Source organism: Oryzias melastigma, linkage group LG16 (assembly GCF_002922805.2).
Source record: "Oryzias melastigma strain HK-1 linkage group LG16, ASM292280v2, whole genome shotgun sequence".
Taxonomy (NCBI): Eukaryota; Metazoa; Chordata; class Actinopteri; order Beloniformes; family Adrianichthyidae; genus Oryzias; species Oryzias melastigma.
In genome coordinates, this window is record NC_050527.1 from 3,605,943 (window position 1) to 3,619,859 (window position 13,917).

Sequence of the window (13,917 nt, forward strand, 5' to 3'; positions counted from 1 at the left end):
GAATTTTTGCCATATTTCAAATAAAAGCCCATTTTTGCAGTGTAGGTAATTAAAAAAATATACAGATACAATTAAAAAAAATTAGCACTGGAAGTAGCAGCAGAATCATCACAGATACAAACATGATTATGTTAGTAAAAAGATATAAAATCGATCGAGAGGTAAATAATTGGTTTCTGTCGAACTTTGATCAGTTTCACTTCCTACCATCTCTACCATCTTCAGCATTTTGTCCAATCACAAACCTGCTTCTACCACGTCAGATCAATTCCAATTGGCTGAAGGTCACCAAAGCGAGTGACGTGTGTTTTGTGCACTAAACGTGTTATAACCTCTTTTTTTCTTCAACCAATATCTGAGAAAAAATGACCATGACACAATTTCTGTTAAGAACAAAGCAGTCTTAAAGCCTCAAAATCAAAAATATTTTACTTTTGTTGCTTAAATAACGTTTCTCTGTTTAAAAGCATTTTAATTTATAATTTTAAATGCCAAATGATTAATACATATCTAGATTGTACCAAGTTAAGCTAAAGAATTGGATTGTAATTTATTGCTACAAAGTTATTTCAATATTTGATGTATTGATTATGTAACAGGATGAGGGGAAAATGCACATCACTAGTAAAAATGAAAGCAGCAGAACATGCTGACTTAAGCTTGGTGGTTTTTATATCCATGTCTGTTCTTCTCTTTGATATCAGGATGCAAATCATTCATTGTGCCTCAGTGACCTGAGCTTGATCTCTACAGATCCAGAGCTTAGAGAGAACATTAGTAATGTAAGTTTGGATGGATTTTGTTGATCTCTTATTAAAGATAAACACGATCTGTGTCGAAATATATGCAGATTATTTGTCACTTATTCGCTACAAACTCCATTTGAAAACCAATAAAATACTAGAATAATTTTTTTACAGTCTCAGAATCTGGACCTCAGTAATGTGACCCAGGGGAAAATCTTGGAATTCATCTTCCAGAGTCCTGAAAACAGCGTCAGTCAAGATGAAGGCCCCCCCAATGGTAAAACCGTTTAATTTCGACCTGCTTGCGTTTTTATGTACATGTCCTTTGAGTAATAAAGTTGTCCTTTGTTCTCTAGAGAGACTGGCGGAGCCGTTTAGTCAAGAAGCTCAACAAGGAGTGACAGAAGCTTCCTCTATCATCTCTTTTTCTGTCAATCCTACGTCCTCATCTTCCTGCTCCCACAATGCAGCTGTCATGGAGTCTTCCTCGCAGCATTGTCAGAGCTTTTCTTCTCAGACTTCCACCGTCAGCGCTGCTGTCAGCTCGACGCAGCCTCCCCCTTTCACACAACTGAGTGGGCCTCAGCAGATCTCCGATGTGCCTCAGGCTTCCAACAGTGTTACACCCCAGCACTATGTGGCGCTGCAACCCACATTCCTGCACTCGGAAGGCGACGCACAAAGCGGCGTTCCTTCTCCAGCCGTTCCTGCGCTGGCCTCCACACAGCCGGGTGCCGTCGCAGCGCCCCCAGCCGAGGGTCTGGTCCCTCCTGCTGTCACTAACAGCGGTCCCAGCCTGGCTCCGCCTCCCGCCACCATAACGATAGCGTCGACCCCGAACCTGCTTCAGCCCAGCCTGGTCATGTCTGACCAAAACCTACAGTGGATTCTGAGCAGTGCTGCCAACAGTCAGCAGAACCTCGAGCAAGCAGTGAGTACAGCTTCTAACGAGAGCAAATCCCCCTAAAATAACTGTAGGGTTTTATCCATAATTATTATTGTACATTTTTGTTTGCAGCCCCAACAAGGAACTCCAAAAGTTGAAAAGGTTTTCTTCACTACAGCCATACCAGTGGGAGGAAACGCTGGTAAGACAGCTGGAAGTTTGTCAGTGTTTTCCATGAAAGACTGTGATAATGTCAAACTGGTTCTGTTCTGAACATTGTTACTTGCTTTAATACAGTGGTTCCTCACTATATTGTGGTTCACCTTTCAGTCTCGCTGTTTTTTGTCTGCGTCCTCATTGGCTGTTGACCTTGTCAATCAGACTTTTATAATACTTGACTTACTTTTCTATGAAGGTTTGAACACGAGAGACAGGTTTGAAAAGGTGTTCAAGTGTGTGAAGTGTGTAGTGAGGGGCTTTACAGTCTTAACAATCATCTTTTGATCTATTTTAAGTGCTCCCAGTGCTTCTTTTTAATTACAGTTATGCTGTTTCTAGCCAAACCCCAAAACTCTGTCGTTTTTAAGACAGTTTCTGCAGAATGGCATTAGTTCATTAGAAATTTGCCTTGGAGTTGTGGGCGGGAGCATTGGTTTAGAGCAACGCCGCCCCTCTTCCTCTCCCTCTAGCAGAGCAGAGTAGAGCAGGGAGCTTGTGGGCGGCCCAGCATGTTTTCTACATCATGCCTGGTTCACACTGCTTAACTTCCAGTTCACACCAGACTTTTTTTTTTGCGACAGGCGCTTCAGCTCAGCTTTGATATTAAGAGCTTTTTTTTGCCATCATCAGCCCCTCCTTCGGACACAAACATTTCATACAAGTGTCTGAAGTTGTCATTTTTGAGACGAACCGGAAGAGTCACATGGCAGTAAATGGTCAGGTGAAACCGCGAATGAAGAAACGCAAATACACGGGGGAACATTGTACGCGTGTCTCAGTGTTTCTGTTTTTTGTGTGTTGTGATTTGTCAATCGTGGTGTTTTATTGTGAAAAATTGGTTACATTTTGAAAATTTACCGGGTTTTCTCGTGTTTTGGCATAACTTCCTGCCAGAATTGATTCAGATCGCTTGTACAAAAACCAGATGCCAAAACGATCGCTGCACGTCGTGAGCCAGCTGCAGAGGGCCGCGGCGCTTTGTGTCTTTGTGTGAACGACACCATAGGCTAACAAAGGGGATGAATGGAATCGGCTTCTGTTCCACGCCGCAGCGTGAACCAGGCGTTTGCTAATGAGCTTTTTTTTAGTGGCATTTTTTCACCTGCTCCTGATTCACAATTTGATTAATATACTCAAAAATATAATTTTAAGCTTAATTTTCTTTATATATCCAACATCATTGGAAAAATACTCAAAGAACATGTTAAAAACACAGTTTTCATAGGAATGGCTCTTTAAATGACCTATTTTTGATTATGACTCCTGCAATAAGCGGATCACTGTTTATTAAAAAAAATGAAATAAAGAAATAATGTGATGCAGTTATTTAAAGTTGTCAGTATAAAATATATTAATGTTGAAAAAGGAAACCAGCTTCACTGAAGTTGACTTTGTGTTTCAGGCAGTTCAGTCCAGCAGATTGGCCTCAGCCTGCCAGTCATCATCATCAAACAGGAGGAATCGTGTCAGTGCCAATGTGCCTGCAGAGATTCTGCTAAAGACAAGAACGCAAAGAGTGCCTCCTCCTCCACCACCTCGGCTCCAGCGCAACCGCCGCTGCCGCCGCAATTGTCTGATCCCCCTCCCTCGCTGGCGTCCGGGCCTTCAAACCAACCCGCCGCGTCATCGTCCTCTTCGTGCTGCCTTCCCAAGTCTTCCTCCACGGCGGATGAGCTGAGGCCCGAAGCCCCTTCCTCTTCCTCCTCCTCCACAGCTCAGACATTATCCACTGTTGTGAGCAACACTGCGACGAGCACCCCCCCAACCGACGGCTTTGCCAGCATGGACGTCTCCGACTTCCTTTCCATGCAGAGCCCCGAGACGGCGGCCAACCTGGAGGCTCTGCTGCTGGTCGCAGACGAGTTCAACATGGCCACTGATGGGAACCCTTAGAGGAGCCGCCCTCCCTCACATCTTCATCAGTTCCACCAACCACTCTCCGAAGCAATGCTTTTCATTTCCTCCCGTATGCCGTGCATCGAGAATATATCCACGCGTATAACTTTTTCGTTTTGCAGTAGCACAGTCTTCAAGAACAGAAATTAATCATTTAGATTTTGAAGCTTTTATTGCTGGAAAAAAGGCCAGGAAGTCTTTTTGATTTGTATATATATTTACGTAAATATATAAATTTATGGAGTTTAAAACAACTGTTGTCAAAGCACTGATAACCGGTACTGTATTGCAGGTCTTAGCAGAGGCTTAGTTTGTATGCAATTACCCAGAATGCACTGTAACTTGGTGACTTTAACCAAACACGGCTTAAAGTGCATCGTCTCTCACATGCAGTTTGAGGTATTTTTTACTGGTTCAGACCATGTGATCGTTCTTTTCTACGTCTTTTAACGTGTCAGGAAAAGAGTAGGACAGTTAATGTGCTTCTAACTCAAGAAAAATGTATGCTAATTTATTTAAACGCTTAGCTGATCTATTCGACTGATAAATAGAGAAATAATTTAATATATTGTTGGTATAGCTAGTATTTTTTGTTTTGTTACTGAATTGTTTTCCCCTTAACACGCATTGCTAAAAGCAAGTTTGAGAAAACAGGCACAGCGAATCAAACGATCCGGTTTGTTCGCCATTCCGTCAACATCCCGCAGTTTTTGGGGTCGTGATCCTCTCAGGGATGCATCGAGTCATAACTGATCCCAGATCTTCTCATGTGTTACCCAAACTCATCAGCCCTACGTTCTGCTGCACTCTTCCCGTCTATTGCACACTGAACCCCCCCCCTCCCCGCCCGACAGCTTGTGAGCCGAGGTGCAGCACCACTACAGACTTTGAATCACAACTGCTGTAAAGTAGCATCTGTCCTGGAGACCGTGTAAATATGGAGTTCTATTGTAAAACATCTTTGAGAAATGTATAGATAATTCTAGTAATTGTATTTTTGTAAAGATTTTTTGAATTATTAACTCAGAGTTTATGCGTGTCTTCTGTATGTTTTTTTTGTCACATCAACAGTTTCTGCCGTTTGCTTCAAACGAGCTTTTGTACAGTTTACATTTGAAAGTGTATATGACGTGATCTGCTACGTTAATTTAAATTTTCTTTTGTGTGGGACTCAATGCAATCGCAGCAGAGAAGGCATTATCTCCTGTCAGTACGAGTGAAGCCACTCGGCCTTACGTCATCAACTGTTCTTTGAACCTCCTTGCCTTGACCAGTTCTCCCTTAGACAACACACCAATGCCCATTACCCAGACCCAAGTGATCTCAGGAGCGGATCTCAGACAGAAAATCATGCATTTTGCTAAAAAGAAACTACAGAATAAAGGATTGTGGTTCTATGATTCCAGAATTTATGGCCTAGAAAATCGAGTTTGATCATTTTTAGTCAAAACCACTTCAAAAGGAGGCACACCTCGACATTCATACACGATTGTGTAGAAAACTATGCAAGTTGGAGTGATTCCTCAAAAGGTTTTTTTGTGAATCTGGACTGAAACTGTATCAAGTGCTACTTCCATAAAACATTGCGCCATATTTGTCCTTTTCCACAGTTTTTGCCTCCAAGGTGGTAACGGGTTCAAATAAACCAGTTTTTGTTGTTTTTGTGATCAAGTCCTTTGTGAATGGTTCTGTTTTAGGAATTGATGTAGACCGCTCTTTGTTGTAGAGTTTATGGATAAACTCTGTACTCTATAATCCTTGCAGCCTTTCACTTTATTTAGCTTTTGATATTTTTATCCACTTTAACCTTACAATTCAAATTAAAATAAATTATGCTGCCAATATTTTTTAATTTTGTATTTTATTCCAAGTCACTGATGGTGAAATTTATTTGGAAGCATTAGATCACAAAATAAAGCATATTTCCTCCCCAAAATAGGCAGCAAAGATGGAATAGCACATGCTTCCAAAGGAATGTTTAAACCCCAAAGACAGGCTAAGGATTCTGAAAAGAATGTACAATGTTCAACTGTTTGCTTATATGCTTGTTTCATATTAAATCATGAATTGAGAGCAATATACTAATAAAACCTTATTCCCATCACTGAAAAGCACTGCTGAGCTTCATGGTGGTTTATTTAGGTTCATGTTTAGGTCTTCGGATCACTGCTGAGGTGACGAGGACGCATCCTGGAGACGTTTTTTCTGTAAGAAATTAATAAAAAATAAAAGAAGAAGAAAAAAAAAAGATGCAGAGATGCACGCGACTCACCGCCAAAACGTCCTGGAGGTCCTTCAATTCACTCAGAGTCGATGAACAAAGGCTTATGTTTTTGGATAGAATTGCTAGCCTGTCATCGAGGTTCTTCAAAGTCTACACAATAAAAATAAAGTTAACAGTTTGGAATGAAAATATCATTTGTAGCCGCACTTTAAGAAGGTTATGTGAACCTCTATGAACGGGGAGTCGCCGTTTTCGACTCCCTGGGTGTCTCCATCCTAAAAAAAAAAAAAAAAAAAAACGTGAAAGTTAACAACAAATACTTTAAATAAAATAGAAAAGCTAGAAGATACTACCTTTGTCAGAAACTGTGTCCGCTGACATCTTTAAGTCATTTAATTTGGAAACAGAATCCTCCACATTTTAAACTACAGACAGGTGTTTCCAATGTAATTAGATGTGTTTGCAGAAAAAGGAGGGGAAAAAACACGGAGTTGTTGAACAAGAAGCGTGCCCAACTTTTATTTTGGTAGTCCACTTCCGTTTACCAGCAAGTTCATTTGTAGCCAAATATTTAGTTTCGGGCTCCAAAATATCTAACTCTAATCGAAATATTTAATTTGAAATTAAATAATTAGTTTTAATATGTAGTTTGGGAAAAAAATGTTTAGATTAGATCTAAATATTTAAACTAAATTTGTAGTTTTACAAAATTAAAATAATTTACGATCTAAAACATTAGTTTTAAAACACCAAACAAAATAGAAAAGCTCGAAGATACCAACAATTAATTTGTAAGCTAAATATATATTTATAAAAATATTTAACTTTAAATCAAATATTAGCTTAGTGACTAAATATTCCGTTAGTAAAAGTAAAATGTGTATTTACATGAACTAAAAGGTGAAAATATACATTTGAGAAATTAAACTTATTATTTACTCTCTTAAAACAGCCTAAATAACCAAAAATATTGTTGTTAGTGTGTGTGTAGATTTAAAACAGCACTTAATAACTACTATCATTTTCTTAAAGCTAAATGTTGTGTTCTGGGCAGCAGTAAAAATGTTTTTCTTTGACCTTATTATTATTATTATTAATGCTGCTGTTGTTGATGTTGTTAGATTATTTTAAAATAATTTATCTTTTTAAATATGTCCTATTTTTATTTCACTCGAGAAAATTGTACTTACTTTAACACCCTATTTCAGAAAAGGACAATAATTTTTTTTAATGAGTAGGTTTAAAAAGTAATTCATAAAATGAAGAAAATTAATGGCTTCTTTATTTATCTTAATGGATAATTTATTATTATAAAAATAATAAAACACAGGCAATAGAATAGAATAGAATAGAATAGAATAGAATAGAATAGAATAGAATAGAATTTTACTACAAACTCGAGGTCCAAATGTCAACGTCCTAAAAACATAAAACATTCAGAAGAATTAAAATAAAGGGAAATATAAATTCCAAACATAAAACGCAAGTTATAAATTTAATTGCAGCTTAAAAACATTAAAATCAACTCTTTCTTGTCTCGTTTACCTGGCCGTTGTCTCTTTAAGAAAACTTACGTCATCGTTGTGGGTGGAACCCGGAAGTTTGTCACCACATCACGGCAGAGCAGCATGCTGTAATAAGAGTGTGTGTACAGATCTGCCGCACTAATCTAGATTCTATGAATTCCGTTCGTTCCGCTGCATCTGAATTAGTCAAAGTGAGAGGAACCCGCAGATTAGCGGCAGCAAACATGTGCAAAGAACTCAAGACTAAAATGCTGCGCCTTCTACCGCCGACCTGCAACGGGCCGACAACGAATGAAGAGGACCGGACAGGTACTGGACATGAGTTTGAGTCCAACTGTCGTTCACTCAGTGACAGTGCTGAAAGATACCAATCTATATTTAAACTAATTAACAATGTCATAATAAACTGATGTCAGCGTGTTGCATCAGACTGTCCTGCCATGTTTGACACAAAGTTGCTCTAACAGGACTGTTATGATATTATTAATCAGAAAATATTTAAAAGTTTTGATTTCAGTTTCAAATTTAAGGATAGTAACCATTCTCAGATATTGTTTGGGGGAAAAAAACACAATATTCTTTCTTTATTCATGCTTAAAATTACTGAATTGTAATTGAATCACAACTATTTTTTGGTAAATTGGTGTGTTTTAGACATACTACTTACTAGTTAAGTTAAATCCTCATAAATAAAAGTTTATATCCATAGCTAAAAAGAAGAAGAAAAAAAAGCATTTTTACAAGAAGATGACAAATTCGATTAAAATCTTTTTGTTGTTATTGTAAGCTCATTTTATCATCTTTTTAAAGTATTTTAAAGTGTTTTATATCTCCAAAAATATGCCTCTGTGATATCAGCTTCATTTTTTCCTTTAAACTCCAGATGACGAGGTCCTGAAGTGTACAGTGAAAGCTTTACAAGACGGCCATGTTGTTGCCGTGCCAACTGATACAATCTATGGTCTGGCGTGTTTGGCTCAAAACTCTGAGGCAGTCAGAAAAATCTACGCCGTGAAGGGACGCAACGGGCAGAAACCGCTGGCTATTTGTGTCCGAGAAATTCAAGATATTTACAAGTAAGTGAATCCTCTATTTGACTCTGCTCTTATTTTCATTCATTCAAGTGTGATTTTTAGTAAGGCAGATCATGCATTTTGATTGGTTGATTGCTGACTTAAGTTATTTAAAATGTAAAAATGTATATTTTTGTTTATTAGCTATAATTCTTTCAAATTTATAGCATGTTTTAGAACATATTTCCTGAAATGAGACATATGTTAAGTTAATTTGCCCGCTCTGTTCATGCATACATGTTAAAATCAACCAAATGTGTGAATCAATGTAATATCCTGAGACAAAATACATTTTACTGTAATAAATATATTATTTAATTATCGTATATCTGCTATTTGTGCCATTAGGAATACAAAGTTCTGCAGCCCAGCCTGTAACATATGCATCCATTTGCTCATTTATTAGAAGAAAACATATAATTTACTTTTAAATGTCCTCCTTTTTGCAAAATTTTCTTTTAAAACACAAACTTAGTATTATTGGATTTAATTCATCTTAATTCCATCAACATGGCTACAGTGACATTTTCAGATGATGATGAGATGAGAGTCCGTCTGATTTGTTCAACAAAACAATTTGAGTCAATAATAATCTTTTTCAAAAATTTACAGTTACTTGAAAAAGGCAGTCTAGAGATGTACTAGAGGGTGACATTTTTTCGGGAATCCTGTGACCCACAGTATTCCCGTGGGATGGGATTAATCACTTGACCAGGATGGGATGGGAGAAGTTCTTACGGATAAGAGCGACAACAAATAAAGAAAGTAAAGGCAGAGACATTTTGCAGTTTTCTGAAAATACGCCTACAAAGTAGCTCAATTGAAAAATTACTACATTACCCAGAGGCCATCAGTGTTCCCAGTCACGATTTCCCTGCAGAAATCTAAAGTGTATATTATCAATGGCAGCAATGGAGAGAATTGATACCCGGAAGAGTCCAATGACAGAAAACAAATTACATCCGGTGAAGAGAAAGAATGAAAGATTCTTTTGTTTAGTTCGGAGAGCTGAAGGGGAAGTCGGATGTAATTAAAAAAAAATTAATGAGAGCGGAATAATAATAAAGTTAAACAGTGATAAAGACATAAGGGAGCGGGATCATTTTGAACACTGGAATTTAGATTACCAGGAGCGAAATGAAAACACATTCCTGTGTCATCCTCTAGTACAGATCCAGCTTCATTTGGGGGATTTTCTTTCCATTTCCTGCGGTCTAAAGACATATCGTTACAGTTAAATTAAAGTCCCATGAGCAGGAAATTTGTTCTCCAATTTTGACCCATCCCCTGGGGGAGCGGTGAGCTACAGACACAGCTGCACTGAGTGTCAAGTAGAGGGGCACTGGATAGTGCTGCAGCAAACGATTATTTTAATAGTCGACTAATCACCGATTATTATTTCAGATTAGTCGACTAATCGGGTAATGCGCAAAGTGGATGTAAAACACACATCTTAACCATCATTAGCTTTGAACTAACTAAAAACTAGATATATAGCATTACCTGCGAAAATGCTACTGTGAATGCTATAAGCTGAATTTGGCTGCTTTAGATGCTAGTGAAGATAGCTGAAATCACTGAAGTTGAAAGCCAGCTAAAATATTAGTTAAATGCCAAATTAGCTTAAAAAAATGAAAAAAAGCCCAATTTAATCAAAATAGCTAGTATACAGCTGAAATATATTGGCTAAACTCCAAAATAGCCTAAGAAGCAAAAAAAAGCCTAAATAAGACAAAATAGCTAGCATGCAGCTAAAATATTTGCCTGACTCCAAAATAGCCTAAAACTTGGGAAAAAAAGTCTAAGTTAGCTGAAACAGCTAGCATGTAGCTGAAATACTAGCTTAACTCTAAAGACCTTAATACAAAACCTTAATAAATGCAAAAATAGTCTAAAAAGCTTGCATAATGCCATTAAAACTCTCCACTTTACTGTACTCTGACTCCATGTAGTATACAGTAACGACTAATCGACCATTAAATTAGTTGTCGACTATTTTAGTAGTCGATTAGTCGTTGATTAGTTGACTAATGGTGGCAGCTCTAGCACTGGATCCCGTTTTTAGAGTCTTTGCCGCACCCGAGAATATTTCTCAAAGTAAACGTTTATTATTACATACATGCAAAGATTATTTGTTGCAGCGAACTAAATAAAACTTTTTGTCATCATCAAAAAGTAGCTACCGACCCCGATTCACTCGCTGCTGTCTCCATGACAACAGATACTGTAAGGTGGAGGTGAAGAAGGAGCTGCTGGACGACCTGCTGCCCGGTCCTGTCACTCTGGTATTCCAGCGATCAGAGGCCCTGAACTCCGCTCTCAACCCCTTCACGTCTGTAAGTGCTCCTCCTCACGTGGGGAACAGACGTTTTTGCCGCCATTCACCGGTCAGGCCGTGTGCTCCTCAGCTCGTGGGCGTCCGTATTCCCAACCATGCCTTCATGAGGCGCCTCTGTCAGATGTGTGAGGAGCCGCTCGCACTCACCAGCGCCAACGTCAGCGCTCACACCAGCACAGTGGAAGTACATGTAAGTGTCTGCAAATATTGTTTAGCAAGTAAAGCAGACATGTTGACGTTTGTTTATTACTCCCCTGAAGGAGTTTCAGGAACTCTGGCCTCACGTCGCCGTGGTGGTGGACGGCGGACCCATCGGGGACCAAAGCCGCCTTGGATCGACGGTGGTAGATCTGTCGGTGGTTGACAAATATCGCATCATCAGACCAGGCTGGTGAGTGGACCGCCATCTTTTTTACATAAATTTAGCTCAGAAATACTATATTATTGCAGAATTTTTCATATTATTTTATTAAACAAAAACACATAAAATACCAGAATCGAATGTTGCAATAATCAGCTAACTAAAACACAGGTTTCTACTAAAATTTCATATTTTTATACGCTAAAAGGGATTTTCTCTGCAGCAGAGTTAAACAAGAAATGCCCCAAATTCTGTTTCCAGTGCCCTTTCTTCCACGCTTGATGTGCTGGAGCGCAAATATGGACTGTCAGAGGACTTGGGGGAAGAATGACCTTTAAACTCTCCACACTTCACAGCACACGCTGAGACGCACAACCAGCTCTGGCTTCAGCATTCTCCACCAAAAAACTCAATTCATTACCTTTTGTTTTCATAGGGAAGAACTAAAACTCAGGGAGATGCTTCGTCTTTAATCTTTTTCTTATTTAAACATTTCAGCTCAACAAGGTCAGCAGTTTGTTTAAGGTGAGGCCGACTTATCCAAGAAAAATGTTCAATATTTTCACTTAATGTGATTAATGCGATCTCAGTGAGCATTTCTCCATGGCCCCAATGAACCTCGGCTGCAGCGAGCCGTGCAAAGTCTTTGTTCTGTGCCATTGCTCAAACTGTTTTATTACATTTTCCACATGTTTTTTTAATGTCATATAGCGAGATCCCTGGTAGCACCTCAGAATATACTATCATATTTATTTCATATTTGTAGATATTTCATGTTTTTGGTGAAATCTGCTTTAATTGATTGTAAATCTGTATAATCTCATTAAATCATTTTATGGTGCCTACCCTGCATTTAAAAGCTGTTGAGACTTTCTATTTCTTCATGAAATAAAGAAAATAATTAATTTTGACGTTTCTAATCAACCAAAGATGCATCACTTATAGCTGGGTAATATGATAATTTTTTAATTGTTAACTTGATCAGCATAATTCTAGTAGATTTTGAAGGAGAAAAGCGGCTCACGCCAATGTCAATGGTTGAAAAGTTACAATATATTCCAGATTTTTTTTGTTTAAGCGCTTCAGGTGTTAAAGGGTTAAAAAAATGTTTCCCATTTGTGACGATTCAGTTACCAATTACTTGAAAAAATAAAGTCACATAAAAATAAGTAATTACATTTTTGAAAATAACTGTAAATAGACTTTATTGTGATATATATCAATATTGAGATATAAAATAATTTTAGGGCAGGGAATCGATTAAAAAAAATTAACTAATTAATCGCAAATCCGGGAAATAAAATTAATCGCAATTGCCGACAACTTACCCGTGAATAATCACAATATGAAATTTAAACACAAAACTGTCTATTTAGGACATTTATTCTTTATTAAAGCTGTAAACCGACAAAAAAAAAAATCAGATAAATGACACTTGTATTCTGATTGATCACTATTAATCACAGTGTTTTATTTGGTAAATTTCATGAAAATATGCCGCGTAACCGTGACAACACGCCGGACCATGGATCAAATAACATCGTCTTTTGTGAAAAAGCGATCTAAACCAAAATACCTAACAAGATAAAAAGTACTAAAAATCGATTATTTATTTTGTAAGCCACCATGGTATAAGTGGGATGATACCCGCTGATGTGTTTTAACGTACACTGTGGGAGCCTTATTTGGCAAGGCAAAACGAAAGGTCTGCAAGGTCAATTAAGTTGCGTTAATTATTATTAAAATCGGTTTGCGTTGATGTTCGCAGCCCTAAGTAATTTGTATCTTGATACACCATTTTTTTCCAATATCGCCCAGCACTACTTTAACTAAGTCAAGCCAGTTTTTTTTTTAGGTTTTTAATCAGCAAGATAGTATTGAAACCTTTGGATTATTTATTCAGTTTGTGCTCAACATGTTTTTTTATTTTTTATTGTACAGTGATCTATAAAAGAGATCAAACGCACGGTAAAAGTGATAAAACGTTTGAATTTGCAGTTGCGTAACATGTATTTATCTGCTTTAAAGAGTTTGGTAAAAACTCTTCCTTTTTATTACGTAGAGCAGGAGTTTTCAAACTACGGCCCGTGGGCCACAGCCGGCCCCCCAAACACGATCAGGGACGTATGATTTTTTTATTTATTTTTTTTAATCTGGCCAATCAAGACCCACATAGAATGTTACCTTTTATTATGTAGAGCAGGAGTTCACAAACTACGGCCCACTTCCACATCTGGGCCGGCCCCCCAAACACAATCAGAGACGTATGATTTTTTTTTTCTTAATCTGGCCAATCAAGATCCGTATAGAATTTTACTTTTTATTACGTAGAGCAGGGGTTTTCAAACTACGGCCCGTGGGCCAGATCTGACCCAGCTCCACATTTGGGACGGCCCCCCAAACATGATCAGAAACATATAATTTTTTTTTCTTAATCTGGCCAATCAAGACCCACATTGAATGTTACCTTTTATTATGTAATGCAGGAGTTCACAAACTACGGCCCGTGGGCCGGATCCGGCCCACCTCCACATTTGGGCCGGCCCCCCAAACACAATCAGAGACGTATGATTTTTTTTTTTTTTAACCTGACCAGTCTACACCCATATAGAATTTTACTTTAAATTATGTAGAGTAGGGGTTTTCAG

The 13,917-nt window shown here is 38.1% G+C and overlaps 2 protein-coding genes and 1 long non-coding RNA gene across 5 annotated transcripts in view; 2 read left to right on the forward strand and 1 right to left on the reverse strand.

The window, feature by feature from the left end:
• Positions 1-5,414, forward strand: part of mtf1 (metal-regulatory transcription factor 1) — a 14,495-nt gene extending 9,081 nt beyond the window's left edge. For both annotated transcript variants that reach the window (XM_024267214.2, XM_036215737.1), the window contains exons 7-11: positions 705-782; positions 921-1,023; positions 1,103-1,677; positions 1,765-1,834; positions 3,254-5,414. In XM_024267214.2, coding sequence (XP_024122982.1) covers positions 705-782; positions 921-1,023; positions 1,103-1,677; positions 1,765-1,834; positions 3,254-3,744 — 1,317 coding nt within the window. In that variant the 3' untranslated portion in view covers positions 3,745-5,414. The remainder of the gene's footprint in view (positions 1-704; positions 783-920; positions 1,024-1,102; positions 1,678-1,764; positions 1,835-3,253) is intronic.
• A 451-nt stretch (positions 5,415-5,865) lies between these two features.
• On the reverse strand, positions 5,866-6,276 carry LOC112143332. Its single transcript, XR_002918719.2, has 3 exons — positions 6,199-6,276; positions 6,020-6,121; positions 5,866-5,952 (listed from the first exon to the last, which is right to left on the reverse strand). It is a non-coding gene; the product is annotated as an uncharacterized LOC112143332 (long non-coding RNA).
• Positions 6,277-7,537: 1,261 nt separating this feature from the next.
• Positions 7,538-12,128, forward strand: yrdc (yrdC N(6)-threonylcarbamoyltransferase domain containing). Of its 2 annotated transcripts, none has more exons than XM_036216064.1 (6): positions 7,538-7,806; positions 8,381-8,573; positions 10,792-10,906; positions 10,979-11,098; positions 11,169-11,299; positions 11,493-12,128. In XM_036216064.1, exons 1-6 carry the CDS (start codon positions 7,650-7,652, stop codon positions 11,605-11,607), a joined length of 831 nt encoding a protein of 276 aa, XP_036071957.1. In that variant the 5' UTR covers positions 7,538-7,649; the 3' UTR covers positions 11,608-12,128. The 2 variants fall into 2 exon arrangements, with proteins under 2 accessions (XP_036071957.1, XP_024122662.1); XM_024266894.2 differs by having other exon boundaries at positions 7,541-7,806; positions 11,531-12,128.
• The last annotated feature ends 1,789 nt before the right edge of the window (positions 12,129-13,917 follow it).

Bases quoted from the DNA above. Each gene is read 5' to 3' on its own strand.
- yrdc (XM_036216064.1), top strand. From the start codon at position 7,650: ATGAATTCCGTTCGTTCCGCTGCATCTGAATTAGTCAAAGTGAGAGGA. The intron at 10,907-10,978 runs GTAAGTGCTCCT...TGTGCTCCTCAG, and splicing joins CTCTCAACCCCTTCACGTCT to CTCGTGGGCGTCCGTATTCC. The intron at 11,300-11,492 runs GTGAGTGGACCG...TTTTCTCTGCAG, and splicing joins CGCATCATCAGACCAGGCTG to CAGAGTTAAACAAGAAATGC.